The following is a 15499-nucleotide window of genomic DNA, read 5'->3' on the forward strand; positions in this document are numbered from 1 at the left end:
CAGGAACGGAATCGACGCTTGGGAGTAGCGGACATAGGCACCCAAACACTTGCTGAGGCTCCCTCTACATCTCTGCTCCTCTCCTCCAGGCTGCTTTTACTCTCTCTCTCTCCAGCCTAGGATCTTCAGCTGCTCCGGCCCACATGGTAGGAAACAGCCACATAGCTTCCGAGTTTTGCAGCACATAGTCCAGGCACTCGGGCCCAATCTCCCAGTGTCGAAAACCAAAATCCCAAGAAAGGAAATCACTGGCCAAGCTTGAATCAGCCACCCATTCCCTGCACTAGTAATCCAGTGAATGTGGCATACTATGAATGATGGGCCTAGTGTTGGCTGGGCATCTGACAATGGACCAAATGAAGGGCTCCATTATAATATAGTAGTTTTTGCTACAACTCTGTAGATGGTGTGGGAGAGGAGGAGAAGCCCCTAAAAGAAATGGAGGCAGAGGAGGGCACCCTGAAGAAGGGCGAGTGGTGGGCTAAAGCAATAGGATTATTGTTTACATGTGCTCAAAACATATTTGGAGGACAAATGCATTCAATTTACTGCTATATTTTTTAAAATCCATGTTGATTGGATTGACTCTGTAGCAAAGCTTGGCCAGTGAACATTATTCAGTTTCAGAAGATTTTAAGCAACTCTGACATCCATCATTCCTAACCAACATACAAGGTCCCTGCCCTTGGAAAGTTATCATATTTTTTTGAGAGGGGTAGACCAGAGGTAAATTAAAAGAACGATTACAGATCAGGATAAGTGCCATGAAGTAAACTTTAAGAAATAATAAAACAGGTGCTGGGAGAGAAAACATCAGAGGATATGATATCTACCATACATGGGATGTTGAAGGAAAGCGATATTTAAGCTGTAGCCTGAGGGATAAGGAAAAGCCAGCAATGGAAACAGCCGAGGAAAACATGTTCCCAGAAAAGAGAACAGCTAACTCAAAGGCCCTAAGGTGGGAAAATTACATAAAAGGAAGATGGGATATGGCAGCATCCAGATGTGGGCAGAGGGAGCACGTGTTCATTTGATTAAAATACAGTTGCCACCCTCATCAAAATCAGAGGAAGTAACTCAAATGAGTGACTTTTTAAAGCAAAGCAATTTTGTTTTCCTGAGTATATGATTGGCAGTAAGCATACAGTCCTTCCATGTGACAGTTCAGGTGTACAATGATCCCCTCGGAGAAAACAGAATTTCAATACAGCAACATCACAATCAGGATGAATAGCCTGATTCTGGAGGGAAAGAATACACTTTCTCATCAGAGAGGCTCAAGAGAAAAGAATTAGGCAAACCCAGTCTAGGAGCAAAACTTTATATGCTACAAAGTGTGCTTAGTTTGAAAAAAGCAAGATGAGATCTCCTAAGAAATACCAAAGCATGGAGGCCAGTTTGCTTGTGAAGTCCTGAATCATCTGAGAAAAAGCAATAAAGTGGCTTTACTTTGCTGGAAATCAGAAGCTTGTACCTACTATTTTTCACTTTCACACAAACACAGGAGGGTTAAAATATAACCCGAGCTTACTGATGTTTATTGTGCTTTAGCAAAAGAAAAAATTAAAAGTAGCCATCTGTTTTGGCTATCTTGCCATTGATAATAACATGTGGGATCTGAATAGAACTCTGACCTACAGAAAGTTCACATCACTGACCAAAAAGAACATAGGCCAACTATGTTCAGGATCAGAGTCCTATAGAGCCTAGATTGGTGACAATAAATTTTGAAAAGGTGGGACTATAGCTACATGATTCTTTCATATGCTAGCTATGATAATTCATAGCTAAATAGTCGACCCTAGATGCTAATGCTGAATCCTGAACTAAATTCAGATATCATTAGTTATTTAGTGTAAATCAGAAAGAAACAAGTAGAAATAAAAAAAAAAAAAAGTCTAGTTAGAGGTATGAAACAAAAGTCAAGTTTCTGTTTAAGAAAAATGTAAAAATATTAACAATTAATAGCTAAAAAATTATTGGTTCTGCCAAATCAATCTTGAGAGAGAATAACAAAGTTGGAGGCATCATGCTCCCTGACTTCAAACTATATAACAAAGCTACAGTAATTAAAACAGTATGGTATTGGAATAAAAACAGACACATAGCTCAATGGAACAGAATAGAGAGCCTCAAAATAAATCCACACATATACGGTCAATTAATTTACAACAAAGGAGTCAAGAATATACAATGAGGAAAGGACAGTCTCTTCGTTAAATGACGTTAGGAAAATTAGACAGCCACATGCAAAAGAATGAAACTGGACTACTATATTACATAATAAACAAAAATTAACTTAAAATGGATTAAAGACTTGAACAAAAGACCTGAAACCATAAACCTCCCAGAACTAAACATAGGCAGCAACTCCTTGACATAGGTCTTAGTGATGATGTTTTTAACCTGATAACAAAAGCAAATGCAACAAAAGCAAAAATAAACAACTCGGACTATATCAAATTAAAAAGATTCTGGAGCAAAGGAAACCAACAACAAAATGAAAAGGCAACCTACTGAATGGGAGAAAATATTTGCAAATCATGTATCTGATAAGGGGCTAATATCCAGAATACACAAACAATTCATACAACACAATAGCAAAAAACCTCAAACAATTCAATTAAAAAATGGGTAGAAGGGGCCGGCCTGGTGGCATAGTGGTTCTGTTCCCACGTTCCACTTCATTAGCCCAGACTTTGCAGGTTCGGATCCTGGGCGTGGACCTAGTACTGCTCATCAAGCCACACTGTGGTGGCATCCCACGTAAAACAGAGGAAGACTACCACAGACGTTAGCTCAGCAACAATGTTCCTCAAGCAAAAAGAGGAAGATTGGCAACAAATGTTAAGTCAGGGCCAATCTTCCTCATGAAAAAAAAAATGGGTAGAAGATTTGAATAGATATTTTTCAAAAGAAGACACAGATGAACAAGAGGTACATGAAAAGATGCTCTACATCATTAATCATCAGGGAAATGCAAATCAAAACCACAAGGAGATATCACCTCACACCTGTTAGAATGGCTATTATCAAAAAGACTAGAGGAGCTGGCTCCAGGTTCAAGTGGTTAAGTTTGCGTGCTCTGCTTCAGTGGCCCCAGGTTTCACTGGTTTGGATCCTGGGCATGCACAGGGCACGGCTCATTGAGCCATGCTCAGGTGGCATCCCATATAGCACAACCAGAAGGACCTACAACTAGAAATGTACAACTATGCACTGGGGGGGCTTTGGAGAGAAGAGGAAAAAGAAGATTCACAACAGATGTTAGCCCAGGTGCCAATATTAAAAAAAAAAAAAGACTAGAAACAACAAGTGTTGGCAAGGATGTAGAGAAAAAGGAACCTGGTGCACTGTTGGTTGGAACGTAAATTGGTGGAGCCACTATGGAAAACAGTACAGAGGTTCCTCAAAAAATAAAAATAGAACTACCATATGACCCAGAAATTCCACTTCTGGGAATATATTAGAAGAAAACAAAAACTCTAACTCAAAAGATATACGCACCCCCATGTTCACTGCAGCATTATTTACAACAGTCAAGACATGGAAACAACCTAAGTGTCCATTGATGGATGAATGGATAAAGAACCTGTGGTATACATACATAATGGAACGATATTCAGTGATAAAGAACAAAACCTTGCCATTTTCAACAACATGGATGGATCCTGACGGCATTATGGGAAGTGAAATAAGTCAGACAGAGAAAGACAAATACTGCGTGATCTCTCTTACATGTAGAATCTAAAACAAAAATACATTAAAAAAACACACACACACACACAGGGGCTGGCCCGGTGGCACAGTAGTTAAGTTCACATGCTCTACTTTGGTGGCCTGGGCTTTGCAGGTTTGCATCCCAGGTATGGACCTACACACTACTCATCAAGCCACGCTGTGGCAGCATCCCACATACAAAAGAGAAGAAGACTGTCACAGATGTTAGCTCAGGGACAATCTTCCTTACCAAAAAAAAACAAAAATAATACCACAAACAAACAAGCTCATAGATACAGAGAACAGATTGGTGGTTGCCAGAGGTACGGGATTAGGGGTGGGAGAAATGAGTGAACTGTTTTATTGTTTGGGATTTTTTTAGTTTAAATAAATTGATTTATTTAAAAAATTATTAGTCGTGAATAAAAATGCTCGGAAGTTGGGGCTGGCCCCATGGCCGAGTGGTTAAGTTCGCGCGCTCCGCTGCAGGCGGCCCAGTGTTTCGTTGGTTCGAATCCTGGGCGCGGACATGGCACTGCTCATCAGACCACGCTGAGGCGGCGTCCCACATGCCGCAACTAGAAGGACCCACAACGAAGAAGATACAACTATGTACTGGGGGGCTTTGGGGAGAAAAAGGAAAAAATAAAATCTTTAAAAAAAAAAAATGCTCGGAAGTTGTTTATATAGATTTTCATAATGAAGGATAAATCCAGGGAACAACGTTACTTTGGAATAGTTGAGTCTAAACTTAATTCTGGAAAATCTCAAGAAAAAAATAACATAGGCTATTCAGTGGGATCTGTTTGATTTTCACTACTTCGTATATTTAAAAATATGTGTATGTAACTCTCCATTACTTGATAGGAGATTTTATTAGATATGTGTATTTTTAACACAGGTTTCATAGAAGACTAGAATACATCCTATTTTAAAAGAAATATAGAGTAAATGTTATGGTTCAGAGGAGAGTGACCTAGATGGTCTTTTCGTGAAATGGTTAAAAAATCTGACCTTTCATTCACCATGAAAATGGTCGGCCATGCTATGGAAGAAGGTGAGCCCCATGTGGTGCCAGGATACAACGAGGACAAGTGGAAGAAGTCAAGGAGGTGAGTTCTGGCTTAATATATGGAGCCTTCCAAGGAGGTAGCTGTGAGGTTGAGTGGACGCCTTGGGGAGCAGTGGATTCTTTGTCCCCAGAAATATTCAAACACCGTCTATGTAGTCATTCGGCTGGATGTCGGAAAACCAAGTGAAGCATTATGCACCCACCCGTACAACAATACTACCGAGCACCACCAAATACATGTTCCACGCTGTGGAATGGGGACACCGAGGTAAGTGAGATGGACCCATGGAACTTGTAAAACAGTAATGGATGCCGACAATAAACAGATAATTAAATCAACAGATAACTAAACAAGGCAATTGCTGATTATGATCATTTCTCTGACGGAAATAAATAAGGTGGGGGGAGGCTGACTGTGGGGGTGATCTAAGTAGGTGACATCTGAGCTAAGCCCTTACAGGTGAGAGCTGGGAGAGCATCCCAGCTTCTGAAGCTGTGAGAGCGCTGACTTGGCAAAGGGCTTGGTTTGGTGGAAGAAGAGACAGAAGCCGGGAGCACCGTGAGGGAACAGAGGATGAGGCCACGGAGGCAGGCAGCGGCTCCATCCCACATAGCTTGGTGGGCCCGAGGAAGGTTTTCTTAAAGGGCATGAGATATCACTGAAAAGTTTTAAACAGAGGAGTGATGTAATTGGATTTATATTTTCAATAATGTATATTTTCAATAAAAATAAGTGGTGTATAAGATGACCTTCAAATCCTTTTCTGAAGCTGAGATTCTGATTCTGTTATGATAGGGTCTTAACCCTGTCTTATTGGACAAACAAAACACTTAAGTACCAGACCTTTTGGCATTTATTCTACTTAGCAGTCAGATTCCACCTGGAAGAGCACCAAATTGCAAATCTCAACAGTAGCTGAGAAAAAAACGACCCATTCTTGTGATTTATCCCGAATTGGTCCTCTTCATTATGGCATCTTTCCCACAGACATGTCTGTTGTGCTCTGATCTGGTGCTCTGTGCCTGCCAACCCTGCCCCTCCCCCTAAGCCACTCCTTCACCGCTTCTATCTGGTCAGCAATTGCATCCCTGACAACTGATTGGGCTCTTTCTCCTGGTCCTGACTCATTATTTTGCCTCATAATGGAGGGCCTGTCTCCGTTCTGTCATAATGGATTGGCCTTTTGTACCAACGCCTTGGCCTGGACTCAAGACCGTTTTCTCCCTTACAATCCATGAGACTACAGTCTCCTTGAGAACAGGGATCATATCTGGTTCTCTATTAGATCTCTCTCTTCACCACAGTGTTTGGCACCTCTGATTATTAAGTTTTCAAAAAACAGAACTGAATGAACCTATACCCTGACGTTGGAGGCAGCCTGTATGGACATGAGATCCTCCTGGACGCCGACTACACTCTCTGCACTCAATCCTATCATTCTCCTTCCAACTTCTACACTGTGAAACGTGATGGCTCTGAGCTAGTTACAGTCTCCCAACATTTTAACCAGAGCTGGAACTGAGCCTTTATTTTTTTTTTCTCTTAGTCAAGGCACAAGCTTAGGATTACTTTCCTGAATTGTGGCTGAGTCTCAATTGTGGTAACTCAGAAAAAGCAAGTCTGCAGATGCTCTGCGTCACGTCCAGGACAAAAAGAGCTCACATTCGTTGGGCACTACTGCTTGCCAGGCACCATGCTCAATGCTTTACAGGACTTGTCCTCTTTAATCCTCACTGCAACCCTATGTGGAAAACATTATCCCCATTTTACAGATGAGGAAACTGAGGTTTAGAGAGGCTAAGGAATTTGCCCAGGATCACAGAGCTAACAAACAGATCTGATATTTTCAAGACTCCTCTGAATAGAAAATTTGTACTCTTAGCAACTGGGAAAAAAATTTACAAAATAAAAGTCATAATAATATAGCCACATACTGAAAATTAGCACAAAGAAATGCCTATTTTAATTGATGATGATATTGAAAAATGAATGTTATTATGGAACTCTGTACAACTGGATAGATTTCAGTTTCTCTGTCACACATTTTTCCTCTTCACTTACAAAAAAATCTTGCCTATTCATAATCTTTACTAGCCTATCAGGGCATATTTAAGGGTTTTTTTTTGGTAATTCTAAAGCATTTTATTTTAATAGAAGAAACCCAAGAAAACTAGCAAGGCACAGAACATAGTCCATATCTTACTAGATTTTAAAGGCCTCAAATAAAATGTATGAAAAGAACCTAAGAGTTCTCATACACAACTGCAATGTGTATGCAATCAAAACCATTCAGAGTTTTAAAATCTGCTCGACTTACAGAGGGTTTCAGGAGCCAAAACCAACTCATCTTCCAAAGTTCTTCGAGTGATCATTCCAAAGTATCCAAGATTTTCCAATTTTTAACTTCACATCAAAGCACACATTCAACGCTTTCTGATTTATAAAGAGACCACCCTTTAAAAATGCCTGATGCCCCTGATGTCATTTGAAACACATATAAAATCTATATGTACCTGTCTACCTAGAAAGCTACAGAATTACAACCCAGGGCACCAGCCTGGGAGAAGGCTAGACTCCAGATGGAAGTCTTATTGAAGAAGAACTAAACTTTTCTTCAGTAAAATACTTGCCTAAGGAATACTCGCTATCTAAAGGAATACTCACTGTTTCTACTCACTGTCATGAGTAGATTATGAAATATTATACAATTCATTTAAGATATATCAAAATCAGATAAAGTACTTCTGGCAAATTACAGATAAAAATTAAGAGAATAAATGGTAAATGTTTTACTAGCCTATCTTAACTGAGGAAAATAATTTCCCAACTTGGAAAAATTATGAATTCAATTAAGAATCCAACTTGCAGAAGAGGTTACATATCTATGAACCCGTGAATAGCTTAGATTTACCAAGTCAGTGATTTTAAAATGTCTGTACTGACACTCTGGCATTTTTTATATATTTATATCTTATCCAGTTTTTTGGTTAGGAGGCACTTTGAGAGCTCATGAGGAGTAGGAAAACCTTGGGATGGGTCACACTTTGACAACTCTTAGCTTTGTGTTTTTGGACAAGTCACTCTGAGACTGTATTCCAGGGGGTAACACTATTCACCTTTTCCCCTCACAGAAGCAATGTGTAGAGTAGAGGCATGAACTTTGGGGTCAAATCCTAGATTTCCCTCTGCAGCTTGGCACAGGTGAGGCCTTCGATAAGTTCCTTGTCTGCCTGAGCCCCAGTTTCCTCATCCGTAAACTTAGAACATCACACCTAGTAAGACATCGCTAGGATTAGAGAAAATAAATACATGTAAACACTTGGCATTTATTAAGCTTTCAATAAATGGTAGCTATCGCTGCTTGTGGACACATTTTGCAAACTGCCTTATATATATATGTAAGGTATTATTATATGACTTGACTCTCTCCAGAGACCATGTAGTTTCTTACTGACATGACTAAATCATAACATTTCTCCATTAGTCTGTATATACAAATATATTTTCTTTTATGTATTGGAGCCTTATTGTGATCCTTTTCTTGTGAAATTTGTTATGACACTATGATATTAGCAAACCTCCCAATAACGAGATCTCTTTGTTTCCTCCTCTTGGCTGCATTCCAGTCTGTATCTGCAGTGAGTTTTCAATCTATTCATTCATTCCTTTATTTACTCATTCAACAAACGTCTACTGAAGGCTTACTACATGGCAAGATCTGTGCTAGGAGTTGTACTGCAGGAGGAATCAGCCTATATATTTTATCACAGATGGTTTCATCAAATATCATGTTACTGGGATAAATTATTGCAGGAATATAGAAAACTTCAAAAATATTTAGTTTATGTAAACTGTAATGGGAATTAAGAGTAAGTTTTTACAGTATGTTACATATTCTCTAGAAAATAATTGTATGCAAACTCTTTTCCCAAGGATTACTATATAAATTAAATAAATCCAAAGTGTCTATGAGGATAAAGCAAGGAAAAGGATTTAAGAATGGAAATAACTTTAAAATGATATTTGTGGTATTTAAAATGAATTTGATCACTCAACATTGAAGTATCTTTCAGAGTAGATTCCCATGGGCTTTATAGCTAGAATAATCTAAAAATAGGCCACAATTGGAAATAATCAAGAAATTGTTCTTCTGTTTTTATTTTATTTTCCCAAATGGTCATAAGCCATAGTCTATTTCCACTAATGGAAAACAACTGAATTTCACAACACCTATATGTATATATTTCTATGATGCTCTAAAACATTTCCTTTGTTTCCTTCATTATAAACATAAACCATTTTAACAGGAATTGAGTGCCTCCAAAGTGCTGCAATCGCAAAGATGACGAAAGTGCAAGATAAGCACAGCAGGGATCAGGAAACTACCGCTTGTGGACCAAATCCGGCCCACCACTTGTTTTTGCAAATAAAGTTTTATTGGAACAAAGCCTGGTCCATTTGTTTACATATAATCTAGGGCTGCTTTTGTGATACATTGGCAAAGTTAAGTAGTTGTGACAGAGACGGTATAGCCTATAAAACCTAAAATATTGTCTAACTTTTCCTTTATAGAAAAGGGTTGCCAAGCCTGCTTTAGAGTAAAGGAATTAAAGAATTTCTACACCAATTTTGAGTACCAACACAAAAATTAAGAAGGAATTAAAAGAGAGAGTTTGCTGTACATTTAGCTCCTTTTAGGCTTGTACCTAATACTTAGTGGACACACCAGAGGTAGGATAAATGCTACACATTAGAGTAGACAAATTCCCTACAAGCAGTCCTTGCTGGGCTAATGGGCCACTGCTGCTTCCCTCTGAGATAACAAAAATTCCAAGTGTTGCCCCAAGCCACCAAGCAAATGTTCACTAGCACTGAACAATCATCCTTTCTTTTAGGAGCTGGGGATTTCAGTTCGTATCTAACTTTTGTTGTTGTTGGAAATATTCTGACTTTGTAGATCTCTATAAACACCACAGCTTATTTAATAGAAAATGACCATTACAATTAAAATAGGAAAAAAGTCAAGATGTTACCTGCATGTTGTTCTTCAATCCAGACTTGTAAATACATGAAGAGGAGCAGCCCTGCTACTCCAAATATCAGCACCGAGAGGAAGACTTGTTTGGGGTTCATGACCATTTCAGATGGCTGCATTTCTCCTCGTTTCTGAAGACCACATGATTTGTTTTTCCAGAAAGCTTCAATCCTTTCTTGTTCTCTTAAGGGCTCCTTCCATGAAGCTTACCTAGAATTTTTAAAAAATCCACATTTTACCTTGCAAATGGCATTTCCTCCCAAATATGGGATAAATATGCAGGCTGTCAACAATATGGAAGTCTTCCATGAACTGTAACACTCTGAAGACGAGAAGAAACTACAGAAGATGTCTCTAGAGGGGCAATTTTCTGTTGTCTACCTTTATCTTATCTAAGGAACGGATTACCCTACAGTTACTAAGTAACACCCTAACATTTAATTAGGTGACGGTATGGCCAGACTTAAACCCTCCTACACTGTAAAGAGTAAATTAGGGTTCGGGTTACCTTAAAATGATTGTGAGGAGAGAGACGACTAACAGACGGATTGCTGAAGAAGGAGTTTTGAAAAACATGTTCATGGAATAAAGGAAAAAAATCACTTTATGGCTTAAAAATATATAAAGTTCAAAAATAGAGAGTTCAATGTATCATTTCCCTCTCATGTAAAAGCAGTAGATTTCTCCACCTTAAAGGGTACGTTTAAAATCCCTCAGAGGCATAAAGGGATACGTATTAAAAGGTCAGAGTTCAAGGGCGCTCTCACAATAACATAGGAGTACAGAATCTCCCTCAGATTACAGAAATCTACCTCAGTAATCAAAGGTTACTTTATTTACAGAAATACTGAAATGACTGTTTTAGGACAAACTCATTTGTTGTAATCTTAACCTTTTGTTTTTAAAGCCATACCCACTTTTGAGAATCTAATGAAAATATAAACATATCCTTAGGAAAATATAAACACACACAAAATCTTGCATAAAATATCAGTATATTAATGTACACTCACTGAGACCCAAGTTAAGAAGCCCTGCTCCTCATGAACTGCCACGCAAATATGAGCTCACAGAGTTAGCAGCCCGGCTAATGAGGCCAAGGTCATGGCTTTTTATCTAAAGCTAGCCTAAGACCTTGGCTCTGCTCCTTGGCCGCAGACCACTCCCCCTTTTTGGATGAAATGAATACATGGTTCCACCAGGTGAGGACATCACACACACTGCTGTGTCTAAAAATTCTCTCTTTTTTGCCCCCTCCATATATGCCTCAAAAACTTCTGGGAGAATATTGATTTAGCCTTTTTAAGAGGCATTTGGTGAAGTGCCAGGTAACAGTTAAAAACTGCTGTGGGAAATCGCTAGGCTGGTTAAAGGATAATATTTAGCTATTCTTGGCAAAACCAATTTTCATACAAATGTTGGGCCTCAAAGGTCACCTACAAATTCAGAATTAGAAGTGAATGTACTAGAGTGATCTCCTGAGTAGAAAAAAGAAAACTACCAAATAGTTAACAGTGTTGATGCAGAACAACACCAAAAAGGCATATTATAGATATGCTTTTTTTACCTTTTAATTATTACCAGAAGGGGCCAGAGTAAGAACAGTGGTTGTCAGCATGACCTGAGGAGCCTTCTCGAATCCACTTCTCTGAGTCCCCTGAGAAAGGGGCAGCGGTTAACATTTTCCCCAGTGCTTTTGAGGATTTCGAGCATTTTCTTGACTGGTAGTCAAGGAAGTTTTTGAACAAGTAGAAGAACTGAGAGGATTACTATACCGCTTATTAATGGGTGACACTTTGCTCCTCTGTGGATTCAAAACTAAAATATGGGCTTTCCAAACACACGCAACAAAGAACAGTTCGCGAGAGGTTTGCAATTTGAGGTATTCCAAGATTAACTTCCTCAAGGAAAGCTACAAAGAGAAGCCAGCCGTCTCCTCTCTTGACGCCGCAGTTAAACAATGAGCACACATAATTCCTGGACACACAAGAAGATCCAGATAGGAGGAAAGCAGTCGAACGAAATCTACTACTAACAAAGAAATAGTTGTTTACCAGAAGAAAGAGACTTCTACAATCTGTCTACATAATTAAAACTTATCTCAGAAGAAAGAGGATAGAAGAAAACACATAAATCAGAACAAAGCCACAAACCTGTGGGAATGGTGGGTGTGAGAGCCAAAAGAAGTCCTCCTTGGGGGTTTGCAGAGGAAAATTATTACCTGTGATGCTGGAAAAAGATTAAGAATTTGCCCTTCCTTTCTTCGGGAGATGTTGCTCTGGCATATCCTCCTGGGTAAGAAGTCAGTAGAAAACCCATAATTGTTATTATGGCAGATGTGAGTAGGATTGAGTGATTAAAGCCACAAGGCAGAAAGGCAATCTGGTGTAAAACGGAGAGACGTTTGATTTTCTCCCATCTCAGTCCATTAACCCAATGCTGGCAGTAGGAAATGGCTCTCATTAAACAAAGGTGAGGCCGGGGGAGCAGCAGTGTTGCTTTAAGCAAACCTGAAGGTCAGTCATGATGGGAAAACACACCTATTTGGAGATCATACATCTACCTCCACGCCTGCGGACAAAGTGCAGACTACTGGAGATTGAAATTACTTGGAATAATGCTATTTTACGTACAAGCATTATAAAACGCTTCCATGGTCAAAGGCTTCCTGTATTTTGTACAGCTCCTTCCTCTTCCTGCTCATAAACACAGTACCTTGAACCTAACAGGTACTCAACAATGTGTGGCATTGAACTGAATCTAGAGCACCAGTAGCAAAATACAGATAATTAATTCTCCAGTTGTACTTGTAAATCCTTAGTCCTAACCTCCAAATGGAGGAATATGGACTATTAAAATACTGAAAGAGAGGTCTACATGACATTCTTAAAAAATATATATCTATTGTTATTTGCACATCCTATAGATTTACCCCTAACAATTATGAAAAGAATTGTAAACATAATTGTTTCATTTCTCTCTCTGTTTTCCAACAATTTAAAAATTATTCTTTTAAGATGTTCAACATCACTAATCATTAAGGAAATGCAAATCATAACCACAATGAGATATCACCTACACCTGTTAGAATGGCTAGCACCAAAAAGACTTGAGATAACAAATGCTGGTGAGGATGTGGAGAAAAAGGAACCCTCGTGCACTGTCGGTGGCACTGTAAACGGATGCAGCCACTACGGAAAACAGTATGGAGGTTCCTCAAAAAATTAAAAACAGAACTACCATATGATCTAGCAATTCCATTTCTGAGAATATATCCAAAGGAAACAAGCACTATGTTGAAGAGGTATTTGTACCCCATGTTCACAGAAGCATTATTCACAGTAGCCAAGACATGGAAACAATCTAAGTGTCCACTGATAAATGAATAGATAAAGAAGATTATATACATACAATGGAATATCATTCAGTCATAAAAAAGGAGGACATCCTGCCATTGAGGACAACATGGATGGACCTTGAGGGCATTATGCTAAATGAAATAAATCAGACAGACAAAGACAAATACTGTATGATCTCACTCATATGTAGAATCTAAAAAGAAAAAAAAAAAACAAGCTCATAGAAAAAGAGATCAGATTTGGGGGTATCAGAGGCAGTGGCGGGGGCAGACGGCTGAGGTGGCGAGGGGAAATTGGAGGAAGGTGGTCAAAAGGTACAAACTGTCAGTTATAAGATAAATAAGTATTAGGGATGTAATGTACAACATGAAGACTATACTTAACACTGCTGTACGGTGTATATGAAAGTTGTTCAGAGAGTAAATCCTAAGAGTTCTCATCACAAGGAAAAAAATTTTTTCTTCTTTTTTTTGTGTCTATATGAGCTGATGGATGTTAACTAAACTTATTGTGGTAATCATTTCACAATATATGTAAGTCAAATAATTATGCCATAGACCTTAAATTTATACAGTGCTGTATGTCAATTACATCTCAATAAACCTGGAAAAAATCCTTTGAAATAACCTTGGTTACCAACAGCAGCATTTTGGGACTTGAGTATAGTGATAAATTTCTACATAGAGGCAATTTATTTATGAGGAAATTATGAGTTTCCCAGTTTGGCAGAAGTATAGGATTTTAGGGAGGGAGTTATGGAATTTTAGAAAGGTCAGTTTGGACTAAATTATGCAGTTTGGTGAAGAACCACCTCAGAGCCAGGGGACCACCTGTCAGCCTCAATCTTAGCAGGACCTCAGCAGTCCTTGCCTTCTGCCTCTCCGACAGCTGCAGTACCATTCTCTGCGTCTTTCCCACCCTCTGAGCAAATAAGAGACCATCAGGGATGACAAACTTTCTCAATTTACTACCAGCCCCTCACAAAGTTGGCTATCATCTGTCTCCATCCATACTTTTTTGCCTCTCTCTCTGAAGAACAAGAGTCCTCACTCTTTCCTCCATCTCCTCCAGGCTCCTGTGAAACTCAACTCCATCAATACCGCCCCAGCATGGGTCTTATCCTGAACCCCTTTACCCAGCGATTTCTTCCTCTGTAAGCCCTCCAGCGATTGCCCCATTGCTGTCATTCCCAGACAGGCTCGAAGACAGAGTACTCGCCCTGACTGCCTCAGGCATCTATCTCCCTGCCATTTCTCAACCCACAGCTGCCCAGGTGGCAGGAGAAGATGTGACGAGGCTCAGAAGTTGTGTATGGATTGAAAACATAATTCTCTGGAGTTTTGTTTTGTTGCTAATCTAGTTTCCTCTTTGGTGAATTTCCTGTTTACATTTCTTCCCCATTTTTCTTATTGATTTGTAGTTCTTTTCCCATTTTGGATGGTAATTCCTTGGCAGTTATAAGCATTACAAAAATCTTCCTGTCTTGTGACTTTTCCTTTCCTTCTTCCCTCCCTCCCTTGCTTCCTTCCTTTGCTGGTGGTGTGGTTGTCTTATTATGCAGAAGCTTTAAATCAATTTTTGTCATGCTTTTCCTTATTGATTTATCAGAGTCTTGAAAGAAAATGTGATGTATTCAAACTCATGAAATTGTGGAGAGTTTAGTAAAGGGACAATTTACAAAGATATGATCAGGGGCCGGCCCGGTGGTGCAGCAGTTAAGTTCGCATGTTCCGCTTCTCAGTGGCCTGGGGTTCTCGGTTCGGATCCTGGGTGTGGACATGGCACTGCTTGGCAAAAGCCATGCTGTGGTAGGCGTCCCACATATAGAGTGAAGGAAGATGGGCATGGATGTTAGCTCAGGGCCAGTCTTCCTCAGCAAAAAGAGGAGGATTGGCAGTAGTTAGCTCAGGGCTAATCTTCCTCAAAAAAAAAAAAAAAAAAGATGTGATCAGAGTTTGGGGAAACCAACAAAGGACAGAGCAGTCGCCAAGGGCAAGTAATAGCAATCACTCTGAGAAGTGAAGACAGGAAGCAGAGCTCCATTCCTGGAACCTGCAGAAGGAGCTGGAAGGAAGGATAACTGACAGGAGCTATAGCCTATTGCACAGGGACACAAACAACATGCTGTAACCAGGTGTTGAGGGAACCAGAGAATAACTATCCCCTCTTCAATTCCCCCCTGTCCTTAGACCTCCTGTCAGTGACTCATTTGGCAAACCCAACTGATAGCCTGAGGACCAGGAAGCCTTTCTATGCAGCACATTCCAGTGAGGCTCCCAAACCACAGAGCAAGGTAGGGGACAGCAGAG

At 39.6% G+C, this 15499-nt stretch overlaps 1 protein-coding gene across 6 annotated transcripts in view; it reads right to left on the reverse strand.

Annotated features, from left to right (window-relative positions):
* CHST9 (carbohydrate sulfotransferase 9) overlaps window positions 1–15499 on the reverse strand; it is a 256656-nt gene that overhangs the window by 206517 nt on the left and 34640 nt on the right. For 4 of the 6 annotated variants that reach the window (XM_070627517.1, XM_070627521.1, XM_070627518.1 and 1 more), the window contains one exon: window positions 9830–10041. In XM_070627517.1, the coding sequence (XP_070483618.1) occupies window positions 9830–9950 (121 nt within the window). In that variant the 5' untranslated portion in view covers window positions 9951–10041. Of the gene's footprint in view, window positions 1–9829; window positions 10042–10844; window positions 10924–11984; window positions 12267–15499 lie in introns of those variants that run through there. The other 2 variants (XM_070627520.1, XM_070627519.1) reach the window with 2 other exon arrangements.

The sequence above is a fragment of the Equus przewalskii genome, chromosome 7 (assembly GCF_037783145.1).
Source record: "Equus przewalskii isolate Varuska chromosome 7, EquPr2, whole genome shotgun sequence".
In the NCBI taxonomy this organism is placed as follows: domain Eukaryota; kingdom Metazoa; phylum Chordata; class Mammalia; order Perissodactyla; family Equidae; genus Equus; species Equus przewalskii.